This window comes from Alligator mississippiensis, chromosome 3, assembly GCF_030867095.1.
Source record: "Alligator mississippiensis isolate rAllMis1 chromosome 3, rAllMis1, whole genome shotgun sequence".
NCBI lineage: Eukaryota > Metazoa > Chordata > Crocodylia > Alligatoridae > Alligator > Alligator mississippiensis.
This window is the reverse complement of record NC_081826.1, coordinates 22,364,005-22,376,617: the sequence shown is the minus strand read 5'-3', so window position 1 is coordinate 22,376,617 and position 12,613 is coordinate 22,364,005. Positions and strand designations below refer to the sequence as shown.

Here is a 12,613-nt window from a genome sequence, read left to right as displayed (position 1 = left end):
TTACATTCACAGAGATGTGGGTGGGGGATTCCAAGAGCACCATCTGAACTCCCCACCAGCCCCAGTCCCTCCTCATTCATTTATCTCAATAGTTTCCTTTCTAGTGAAAGGTAGATCTTTCAGGACAAATTTGAAGGGTCCTCATTAAAAATAATGAAAAGTGCAACAAGGAACTTTAAAGTAACATTCAAAGTCAACTTGCATTCACATAAGGAAAATTATTTGGGGTAGTGGAGGCTAGACGCCAGTCTGACCTAGTTCTTAATTCATCACCCTTTGTGTGCAAGTACCATAACGGCCTCTCACACAAAATGTTACATAACACACAGCACATGCTGCAATAGCCTGGCATAAATGGGTAATTAATGGATGATGGGATGGCCGACCAAAGTTTCACCCTTAATGCTGCCACTTCTTTTCTTTTATGGATGTAAATTAGACCCTTTCAAGTCACTTTACTTTAATGTGGGATGGCTGTTTTCTTTTCTTGTTTCTTATCTGTTTAGATTAATATTAAAACACAATCCATCAGAAAAAAACAGCAACAAAAATTCTTACTATAAATAAGGAGTTAGACTCTAGCAGGCTCCGTGACTTCTTCAAAGGCTTCTTAATATTCAAATGCCAAAACATGTCTGTACCAATAATTATAATTATGTGCTAAGGCCTTTCATCCAAAGATCTCAAAGTGCTCTAACAAATGTTAAGGATCAAAACAACACTGTGAGGTAAGCAAATATCACTGTCCCCATTTTACAGGTTATTTGTCCAAGGTCAGACAGCAGCTCCATGGCACAAAGAATATGATCCAGATTTCCAGACTTATATAGTCATTCTTAGATCACATTCATTCAGCGAGAACACTAGTTAAATCTTTCTCTTATTTACATGTGTGTGCACACATATGCATAAATACCAAATGCTAAAAACAGTGGAGAAATGAACAAAGAGTGAACGTGCTGACCAATTTCATTTTAAATGGATGCTGTTTACTACTAGACACAGGTGGGAGACAAAAATCCTCTTTCAAAAGTCCCGTAGAACTCCTAAAATACAGGTAAAATGGCAGGAATTCTAGGCAAGCTCTAACTGCACCCAATTAAAATGAGTTTGTGTTCAAACAGGTCTTCAGTTCCCAGCCTTGGTTTCCTATATGCTGTGTCTCACTTCATTTGTATTGCATTTGTACTGATATTAGTAACTAGCAAATTGTGTGTCACTGCTTGTCACTGAGCTTACACCCTAGGTTTTTAAAAACTGTTGATCTTTCGGTGAAGAAATGGTTCACAATGAGAAAGAAAAGTAAGATGTATGGGAGCTCTGTTTCACAGTAATGGTCATAAATCACTTACTACAACTTGGTCACTCTTCAGTGTATTGTACTGCCCTCATTGCAATCTATGTACTACGTGCGTGCTGCCACAGAGGGCTGTATCTTCCTCCCGTATATACTGAAGTAAATCCATTGACCTCAGTAGAGGAAATCCTGGGGCACCTACACATGTGCCCGACACCTGCTCTAATGCATACTAGTTAACACGCATCACAGCAGACTTAATTAATTTCATTAGCATGCTCCAGCAGCCTCGATATCTTGTGTATTCAGAGCCCCCCGCACTTTAAAATGGCAGCAGAGGCACTTTAATTAAAGCTTAAACAGCTCCCAAGAGCCACTTTAATTAAAGCATTCTCCCTACCACAAACCTGGAGCACGTGTAAAGATGCCCCTGATTTCTACTTGCTTAAGTAAAGAATCCGGCCCATATTTTGTAATGTCAGTTATTTCAACTCTTTTGCATACACCAAGGCAAGGTAGGGGCTGCATTTCATAGGCATAAGGCTTTTAAATCTTAGTGAGTGTCTTGGCTTAATCCTCATTCATGTGTCTAAATCTATCCGGCTGTCTTTGTTTTTTAAGCTGCCTTAAAACTCAGACACTGGTGGGAAACCTTGACATTTCAAAGTTTAATTTTCTTTCTGTATTGAAACAAAACCCAAGTATTAGCTAAACTTCCTATGAAATGGAAATTCCAAAATAGAGATCTTTAAGAATTTCCCTCTAGATACATTTTGTAATCTTATTTCAAAACAAAAATTTCATTTCAAAACTTCATTTTACTTTTGTTTCTATAATACTTGTAGGTTAATTACATGTCAGTACTAGCCATGAATACATCATAGTATGACATAACATGTCTTTAATGTACTGCTGACATACAATATAAACTTTTGAAATGAAATTCTGAAACTTTTCTGAAATGAAAGAAAAGTTTTTGTTTTAAATTTTCAGATTTGACAAAATATTGTGAAATATTTCATGGACTATTTCAGTTTAATTGAAATAGAGCTTCCTAATAGGGTCATCTTAGGGTGGAGGAACTGTTTTGACAAAAAATATCCAGTGAGCTCTAGGTTTGCCCAGCCTTTCACACCTTTGTGACACAATCAGCTGACACTCCACATCGTACTGGAAGGGTAATAATAGTTACTAGCAGCGGTGTGGTTTAAATTCTGTAAGACACTTCTGCAAGAGATTTCCAGAGAAAATAAAACTTCCTGGAGCACTTTTAGAACACCAATATAATTCTATAGCAAGGCTATAATTCACCATTTTGTCAGTAAAACAGTTTTTAAAAGCTATGGCAAGAATTTAATTCTCTATTAAATTTAACAGATTTTAGAGCAGTTTCTATAGGACAGAATTGGCTTTACTTGCGCAAGTCTCGCCTGTCCGTGCAGGCTGTTTAGTTTATTGTCCATCACTGTGAAACTGCCCTTAGCTCTTCTCCCCTGTTCTTAAAGAGACTCTCACATTCCTTCAAATGAAAGGACCTTATCCTACAAATGCCACAATCCTGAGTTACTTTAACTTTGAGAGTAAACCTGCTGAATTTACTTGTAGGCTGCATGCTGCTAGTTCAGCTGAACTACTGGCAGTGGGTGAAGTCTTTTATGTGCACCAGCATTTGCAAGACCAGGCCCCAGTTGGATTTATCAGTTTGGACAAATTGAAAACAGGGGGTTGGGGTATATACAAAAAGGAAAAAACCTTGAATGCAGGCAGCCTAGCTTCACAAGTCATTCAATCCAGCAGAGGTCATGATTCTTGCACTCTGAGCACAGAAGTTTTTATATATCAAGTCTAAAGAAACCTACAGGAGCAAAGGAAAACAAATCTTCCCTAAGGAATCCTATTTACTTTCTTCTCCCACCTTAGCTATATCAATTGAAATGAATGAGGAAGTCTGCTGTACTGCAGAAACTCTTACTGCTTCTTGATATTAATAACTTGCCATGCTCTAGGCTGCGAGGGGAAGCTTTTCCTTTTGAGGCCTGACACTGCTACTACTACTGCATAAGACACTTGTCAATAAATGCTGTGCAAAACAGGCTGCCATGATAATTATGTCAACCTAGTTTCTTCCAGTTGAAAATAAAATACTGCAGACTCCTGCGTCTAGACCAGTGTAAGTGAGATAAATATTGCTGTTGCCCTGCATGTTTATGTCCTCTCACCACATTTCTGTTTATTGAAAATATTGTCTTATGCCCTCAATCTTGGCATTGATTTGTACTGCACAGAATGTCTTTTTCCCCCTTGTCATTAAGTCCATCATATCAAGTAATAATGAAAACAACAGACTATCTCACTGACGCTATACTAACGAACGGAAATGTCAGGAAAATGAAAGACCTGGACCAATGCCTGGAGACTGATCTTTGGCACAAAACCTCATGATTGCCAGGGCTCAGTAACAGGTGCACCAGACTCTTTAAATGCATGGAGGTACACAGGCACCTCATTATCTGGCCCAGTCTCCAAAGGAAGACTGAGATACCACATTGGTTGAATAGGCCAACACTAAAAACAGTGGGAGCTAGAACTTCCTCCAAGTCTTATTGGTAAATTCAAATCCTCCCCAATTTTTTTGGTTTGGGATCCTCTTTAGTTTTTATAAATACCAGTATTTCCTTCCTAATCCCTTCCCACAAGGGAGTAACTGTATTAAGTAAAGCCAGGCCAGCAGAAAACATGCAGACGGGATGACCTGATCATTCTAGCTGGTCTACAGTATCATTTTATAACACGGCTATGACATGGTCACAAGTAGGATTGGGTTTAGCTGTATTTGAAAGTGTTTTCAAAAACAGTTTGAAGTCCTTTTATGAACACTGCATAGTATAAGCTTTGGAAGTCTGCCAATTCTGCTTTTATAAAATACTACAATAGATTTATTGTCATTTATAGGATCCCTTTGTTTGGGCATTATAATATAAAACAGGAGTGCTCTAAGCATGTTATGAAACCTTTTGGTCTTGCCTTTGCAGTAAGGTGCTGTTTTAAAATTATGAAAATCAAACTGCAGTTCGATGCAGACTGTAGAAAAAGGAATGCATGACCACATAACCCATGATATTCTGCAATGTCACTGCTCCTAGAGCAGTGGTTCCCAACCTTTTTTTGCTGCGGCCCTAAATTGGCCACCAGCAGGAACTCCCAACCTGGCATCGCGGGCACTGCTGAGAACAGAGCGCGGTGTCCTAGCGGGCGGGGGAGCCGCCATTGCCCCATTTGTGTGCGGTGGCCCTGCCCCACCTACCTGCCTCTCCTGGGCCATGCGCGTGAACTTGCAGGTGTGTGAGGGTCTTTCACAACCCTACCGAGGACCCCCCGCAGCCCTGATTTGGGTCACGCCCTGAGGTTGGGAACCACTGTCCTAGAGCATACTAGTGAAATCTAGTTGGATGGAAAAATCTCGGTGAGGGATTTTTTTTGTACATTACTTGATGATGGACTACAGTAAAAACATTATTTGTTCCACAGGAAATGAAAGCACTGTAACTGAAAGGTACGATAACAAGCAATATAGCTCTCCCACACCTTATCACCTAGTAGCACCTAAGATGGTACACATCAATATCACGTACTGTAAATATATTAAAAAACCCATTATAAAAATACGATGTGCACAATTTGATGTTGGCCCTTTAAACTGATCTTGTTTTTTGTTTTTCTTTAAATTAAGATCAGAATAGTAGTAGAGGCTTTAAATTATAACATGGGAAAAGAAGGCAGGGAAAAATTCAAAGGACTGGCAGCCAACGGTCAGTGAACATCTTACCCATTGTGCTCTATGTAGTGTGAATCAAGAGTGTTTTATACGTGCTCTGTGACAGAACACCAAGCCGAGGGAGCCTCATGCAGCTGAAAAGCTCTGTTTTATTTAAAAATATAGTATTCTAGGGAAATGGCCCACATTACTCCAGCATGGTGCTAACAGCTTGCAATCATGCTTTGAGCTGCTGCTGCAAAGTACTGTGTTACTTTTTCATAAAGGTTGACATCCATAACCTTGCCACTAGCCCTTGGATGCATTGGGAAATGCAAGCCAAACTGCAACATGCACACACAGGGAGGAAGAAAAGAAAAGAACAACTCTGAAAGGAACTCAACCTAAAATAGATAGGAGGGGGAAGAAAAAAATGGAGAGAAAACAGCTGAAATACTGCAAATTTGTCTGAGATGAAGAACCACAAAATATAAAACCTACCCCTCCAACCAAAATAGGATAAAGGGAATCACTACCCCACACAGTCCTCTCCCACTCCTCCCCTCCCCACACCTCCAGCAAATGCAATGTAACTTTTAGCCCCCTGGGCATAAAATGGTGAGATCCAAAAGAGTTCCAAACAGTGTCTTTTAAAAGCCTGCATGCTTGTGAAGAACAAAAAGGCTAGTTATTTGGACAGAAGAATCAGTCTGTATTTCCACTGCTTCACTAGCTCTAGTGGTCCTTCTTTTTAGCAGCTGTTAGAATAGAAGACCATTGAGTGCGCTGGTATGATGCAGCTGTTCCACACATGTCAAAAATGAGTGCTAACATCTTATTTTTAACACTGAAAAGAAACCACAAAAAGTCACAGAAATTCCCCCATTAGCTTTTCAAATTTAACCTCTCTCTCTCGTTTATTCCTTTAACCACAAACAAGTATAATGGATATGACAATTATGCTACTCTTAAAAAATAAAAAAAGACATGCAACTTCACAGTGTCAAACAAGTGAAGGAAGCTAGGGAGATGCAATCAACTTATCTAGATTATTTTCCTTCAAGACAGTCACTCAGCTGTGCTTAAAGTATAAGTGTGACCTTGTGCTTAAAGCGTAAGTGTGACCTTGTATATTTTTCTACAAAAATACTGGATCACAGCACTACAGTATTTTTTCCATACAACCATAAAGCTGATAAGTGTTTACGACAATTAACTCAAAAGACTTGTTGCAAAATACTTTGTTGTGAAGCTTCTGTGAAAATGCCTTGAGATATTCAGATGGAAACTGTTTTATAAGAGTGAAAGGGCAGAATTTTATCTTTCTTCAGTGGAGTTACAGCATAGATTCATAACGGAATAACAAAACTCAGGATCTGACCTTCAGGATTATCATTTGGTAGACCCATGTTTGTGTCGGCTTAATAGCTCTAAATATCAATAGCATATAAATTATATGAATGCACAAAATCAGGCCCCAGACAAGGCAACTACTTACCTGTTTTCTGGGTCCGACACTGCCATGTTGTGTGTCGCATAACACATTTTGAGTGGAATTGTTTTTTTGTCTCTGTTGACAGAGAGGGAGAGCTGCAACAGTGGGTCAGAGGATGCACTACCCAACCGTGGGGACTCGGGTGGAGGTGTTTCCCAACCGATTTCTGAAACTGGAGAACCTTTCTTCACATATGGAGTTGCTTCTCGCATGTACTTCACTAGAAAAGCAAACACAAATATAAATGTTCAAGAAATGCTTTCAATTAGCAATGGAATTATTATTGCTTGTTATTTTTACTGGCCAGGTACCACTATTGTGCCAGATATCATATATATGTACCTATAGGAAGAGTGGCACCAAACCCTTTGAGTTTACAACCTGATTCAAGATGCTGCAACACATTGCTATAACAAATAAAGGGCAAGATATTAAGAACCGAATGGAGTAAGATAAGAAAAGATAGCTTCAGAGTTTGAGACCAGAAGAAATCATCTGGTCTGTTTGAGCTACAGACTATCATTTAATAAGACATCTACTCTTAGGAAAGGACAGAAAAAAAGAGTTAGAAAAAAGAGGTTGGATGTGATGCAGTAGAAGGGTGAGAGCTAACAGAGGCATTTGCAGGAATAGAGTACAGGGGAGAGCCAAAACAGGCCAGAAGGATAAGTTTAGAGAAAACTGCCTGTGCAAGAACTACAAAATCCTGGGCTATGAGTTCAGCTGTTTTGCAATCTCTGCTGTGGTTTAAAATGTCTGTCAACATATCCCAGCTTTTGCTTTTTCCATTCTCCATTAACCCCAACTAGAAAGACTTCTTTGTTTGTGTATTTAAATAGGATACTCCATTCTGAGAGCGATCACTTCTAGTCTAACGGAAATGTCATCCTGACTGTTACTTCTGATCCATCATGCTTGCTCCATATTATTGTTTAAATTTTGCAGTTCATTTCTTTTCTGTTCACAGCGTCGCTATCATGAGATGCTAATGAGCTTCTAGACGCTGTGAGCATACAGGGTGTTAAGAAAATAAAATGCATTGTATCAATGTTTGATTACATTAGTTATATTGTTTAAAGAACTGGGCTGGCATTTCCAAATGCAACTGCTTGAACAGGAGAGCTGAAATCCATATATTGGCACTTCAGGCCAGATCCAAACAGCTCCTGTAGTGCTTCCACCTAGGTGTTGCATAGATTTATGTCCCTTGCTGCAGGACAGCAGGCCAGATCAACTCCGTTAGGTGCCTAGCATCCCTAGGGAGCCAATGGAGAGGGGTTGTCATTTCTGATCCAGAGCACCTCAGTTCCTAGCAGCGAAGCCCAAAAAATAAAGCAACAAGAAATGCTAGACACAGTTGTGCTGTGTAACAGAATTTTGGCTCTCCTGAGAGCTTAGGCATCTGGCACAGGCCCCTTATTCGGGACAAACCTGGTGCTTGTGTGTAGCACCAGATGTTCACGCACAAATATGGGTGCCAAAGTGCCAACGTGCCCAGGAGTCCCAGGCTCTCCTTGGCCCGTGAAGATTTAAACCAACATCTTCTACTCTCCAGAAGGACGTTCTATTCACCGGTCTATGGAACAAGCTCGGTGGTTGGTAGCCTCCACCTCACTTGTTGAACCTGAGCCATTGTGCAGCGAAGAGAACAAGATACCTGGGATCAGAAGGAGAAGCAGGACTTTGAAGTATGACACTGTGCCCGAGTTGTTACAGCCCTCTGCTTGGAGGTGCATAGCTGGGTTCCAGTGTCAGTCCACAGGCCTGTTTGCATATTTTATATTAGGCTGTCACTGGTTAAAAGAGAAATAACCATAGCAGAAGGGACCCAGCTTTCCCTGCTGAGAGAGAGGTCCTTAGGCTGAGGGAAGGGTCCTTATCACTGGATCACAATCATGCTTCTTCTTGCTTATTCTTCTTGAAGACTCAGTCTTCCAGTCTTAGCTGTGAGTGACCCAGTGTTAACATTAGGGTGGAGAGTGCCACCTTCCCCCATTCCTTATCCTAGCAGTTAGGGCACTCTTTTAGGAAATGCGAATTTGAGTTCCCTTGGGCAGAGAAGGGGTTGGGACCCAGCCCCCCATTTCTTGGGAACATGTTCTGAATGCTAGGTTATGGCGCACCACCACCACCAGCTGTGGCCCAAAATAACTGCAGGATGTGCTGCTTTGTACCGAACTCAGTGCTCTTGATGTCAGTCAGGTATTATGGGTATTTTGCCAATTACTGATGGATTAGGGAATTAGCTGGAGTTGATGCACCTTTCAGTCCTGATCTGGATTGCAATACCACCTAGGCAGGAGTTCAGCACTTAGTTGCTTGATTTGATTAGTTTCTGAGCATGCTCATACGCCTAGGAATCCAAGATGCCTAAGGATCTTCTCAGGCCCCAAAATAGAGGCACTCGTGCAGTTTTGTGGCTACTGGACTGGAGTCAGTCGGGACTGCTTTTTTGTGACTTAGGTCTTTAAATTCCACCCAGTCCTGTTCACAGGCTGTTTGTATAAGTAACTATAAGTATGTTTTTGGCTTCTGATAAATTAACTCATATTCAGAAGTGTCAACTACTGGCAGTTTTTCTTTGACTTCATAAGGATTTAGCTGCATAACTTTAGGTACCAAAGTTTGAAACCTTTGAGATAGTCCCTCCACTTTCAGGAATGCAAATGAGTATAGTGGACTCAGTCCTGCTCCCATCAATGTTTGTAAGAACTTTGCAAGGGACTGAAGTAGGAGGACCCTTGAAGATGTAGAAAGCCACTTCAATAGCTATTAGGTTGTTCTTTTCTTAAAGGCTGATTCTTTTAAACAAAAAACTGCCAACCAACCCATTGAAAATAAAAGCCATTAGGGTTACTAAACCCTTTTGGTGAGGTACCTGACTTCTGATATTCAAAAGTTGCTTTGAAAGCAAATGTCTAGCTCAGTGGTCGGCAATGGTTTTGGGCCAAGTGCCACAAAACCCCCGCAACCTTGACCTGGAAGATGTTTGTATGCTGGGACTAATGTGAGGGAGCCACAAGGGGCCTGATCCCTGTTGTGGTACTGCAGCCCTGGCCCCTTCCCTGCTGTGCTCCCCAAGGTACGTGGGCAGACACCACCGGCAACAAGCCAGGCCTGGGCTCCAGACCCTGGTGCAGCTGCTTGCACTCTCACAGCTGCCTGCTATGAGCAGCCCAGGTTCTGGGCAGGCCCTTCCTGCCAGCCACAGAGCCCAGGCTGTTCACAGCAGGGCTTGCAGCCTCCCCACTGCCTGCTGCCAGCAGCCTGGGCTCTGTGGCTGGCAGCAGGGGCCTGCCCAGGGCCAGGGCTGGCTGTGGCATGCCAAACAATGTGGCTTCACCTGCAATGTCCTGGCACATGTGCTGGGGTTTGCCAACCCCTGGTCTAGTTACTTTACACATGCAATTCCCATGCCCTTTACCAACAACTGCGTAGGTAAACAAGCCAACTGAGCCCTTTAAAAGACAGACAGAGAGAGAGAGAGAGGATGCTAAAAGTGAAATGTTTGGATATAATCTAAACATAAAGCAGGAACAGGGAAATGTGAATTAAACTCCCAAGACACTGAGAAAGAAGGAAGACAGTTCCTTTTTCCATGCCAAGAAGTGAGTTTCCACGCAATACAATGGTGAGATCATGACAAGCTGCTGAACCATTTCAGATGATTCTGTAAAAGAGCTGAGGGGAAATGTTATCAGAAGAGGATGCAAAGCCCATCATATTTTCCAAGGACCTGATTACCAGAGTCGGTGCCGTCTAAGAAAACTGCCTTCAGAAAAAATCCTATGGATTCTGGATAGAATTTTCCACTTCCTTATGACAACCAGGTGCCATGGGATTTCAATGGGACAGAGATGTAGCACATGGCTTCACTTGCCATGCCCTGGCACATGTTCTGGAGGTTGCCAGCCCCTGGTCTAGTTACTTTACACATGCAATTCCCATGCCCTTTACCAACAACTGTGTAGATAAACAAGCCAACTGAGCTCTTTAAAAAAAAGAGAGAGAGAGAGAGAGAGAGACAGAGAGAGAGATGATGCTAAAAGTGAAATGTTTGGATATCATCTAAACATAAAACAGGAACAGGAAAATGTGAATTAAATTCCCAAGACACTGAGAACACACAGGCTGTCTTAAATAGGGAAGTGGGCAGAGTATTATATACATTTCCAGTTCAGTGTTATCATTTTGTAGTTGATTGAGCCAAAAATTAAAGGAGTTAAATAGGCACAACTAAAAATAGAATGATGCCAGTTGACATTACAGATGTAATCATGTCTATTCAATTCTGTGGCCCCTGAGGACCTGGGACCCACTTTTTAAGTGGAGTTGTACTAATCGATTCTTAACATTCAAGACCTGAGATACAAAATGTTGAATAGTAAAGCAAGAGAGAAGGTAATGAATCCCAACAACATTCAGTTTTAAGATTAATTTGTGTTTATTAGAGTCCAGAGCTAGTGAAAGGATATGGACAAATTGGAGAATCCAGCAGAGGGTGACAAAATTGGTGAGGAGATGGGGGACATGACTTCTGAGGAAAGACTGAGGGAACTGGGCTTATTTAGTCTAAAGAAGAGGAGACAGAGATTTAACAGCAGCCTTCAACTACATGAAGTGGGGTTTGAAAGAGGATGGAGCTGGACTGTTCTCAGTGGTGGTAAATGACAGACAAGGAGCAATGGTCTCAAGTTGCAGCACGGGGAGTTTAGGTTAGCTATTAGGAAGAATTTCTCATGAGGAGAATAGTTAAGCACTGGAACAGGTTACCCAGAGAGGTTGTACAATCTCCATCCTTTTTAAGACCCAACTAGACAGAGCTTTGGCTGGGATGATCTAGTTGGGGATAATCCTGCTTTGAACAGGGGGCTGGACTGGAAGACCTCCTGAGGTCCCTGCCAACCCTAACTTTCTAGGATTCTCTCTCAGATATAGTCTATAACATAAGCCCAGATAGTGATTGAATGGGAAGCAGCTACAGGCAGCACAGATTATTTTAATAAACAAGGTGTTTAATGAACTAAAAAAACAAAATAAACCTAATATAAAAGAATAGAAAAATCATTGGATTAATACAAACCCATGTGATATCTGGAAGTATTGAAATCTGACATTTAAGTCATTTCACACACACACGCACACACACACACTCTCTTAAGACACCAAAGTGCATACTCATTCCACAGGGTTTAACCTGCAGGGACTGAAAAATAATCTAATGATTACATAATTATTACTCTATTTACTGAAAAACAGTCATTTCAGTCAAAGAGATGTCTAAACCCATCCATTTGATGCTACAATCCAGCTCCAGAGATCCTTACAGTCAGTCCTAATTAATGATCAGTGCCCTTTGGTGCCTCCCAAATGAAAAATTGTGGTCAAGCAATTAAAATTCCAATCTTCAACACTCGTCCCCTTGAAAGAAAAGAAAGAAGTAGTAGTCAAATGAATCAAACCACTGATACACATTCAAATACTCTGCAGCTATTTTTTGATTTGCAAGGCAGGCAGTACCGCTTCCAAAAAAGCACTTCATTTAGACACAATTCTGCCAAGTCTCAAGTCTCCACCATTCATCTTTGTTACAGTGCGGAGATGCCTTTCTTGCCATTTAAAAAAAAAAATGCAGCCATGCTTCTAATGAGGCAACTTCTACAGGCAAATTTGATCAAGCCTTCAACCAGACACGGTTCTGAAGAGTCTGCAACTCCCTTTGATTATAACAGATATATATGGAAACGTGTGTGTGTTATAATCAAAGGGAGTTACGGACTCTTCAGAACCATGTCTGGTTGAAGGCTTGCTTTTATTTATATCTATACATACATACATACATACATACATACACACACACACACACACACACACACACTTTTTTATATAAAAATAAAACATTTACATAATAACCTGCCTAACATCTGACTCCCCAGGTAAACCCTCCATTTCTTACCAGCTATACTCATTCCCTCCCTCCCTCCCCGCCTTGTCTTGCATCCATTGACTACAGCTACATTCATTCCCCACAACTGTTGCTCACCTACTGACTGCCTCAATTTACATT

General features: G+C 41.2%; 1 protein-coding gene across 1 annotated transcript in view; it reads right to left on the bottom strand.

The window, feature by feature from the left end:
* The window catches only part of SNTB1 (syntrophin beta 1), a 185,510-nt gene that overhangs the window by 88,334 nt on the left and 84,563 nt on the right, over window positions 1-12,613 (bottom strand). Inside the window, exon 2 of the mRNA XM_014603855.3 lies at window positions 6,550-6,766. Within this exon, the coding sequence (XP_014459341.3) occupies window positions 6,550-6,766 (217 nt within the window). The remainder of the gene's footprint in view (window positions 1-6,549; window positions 6,767-12,613) is intronic.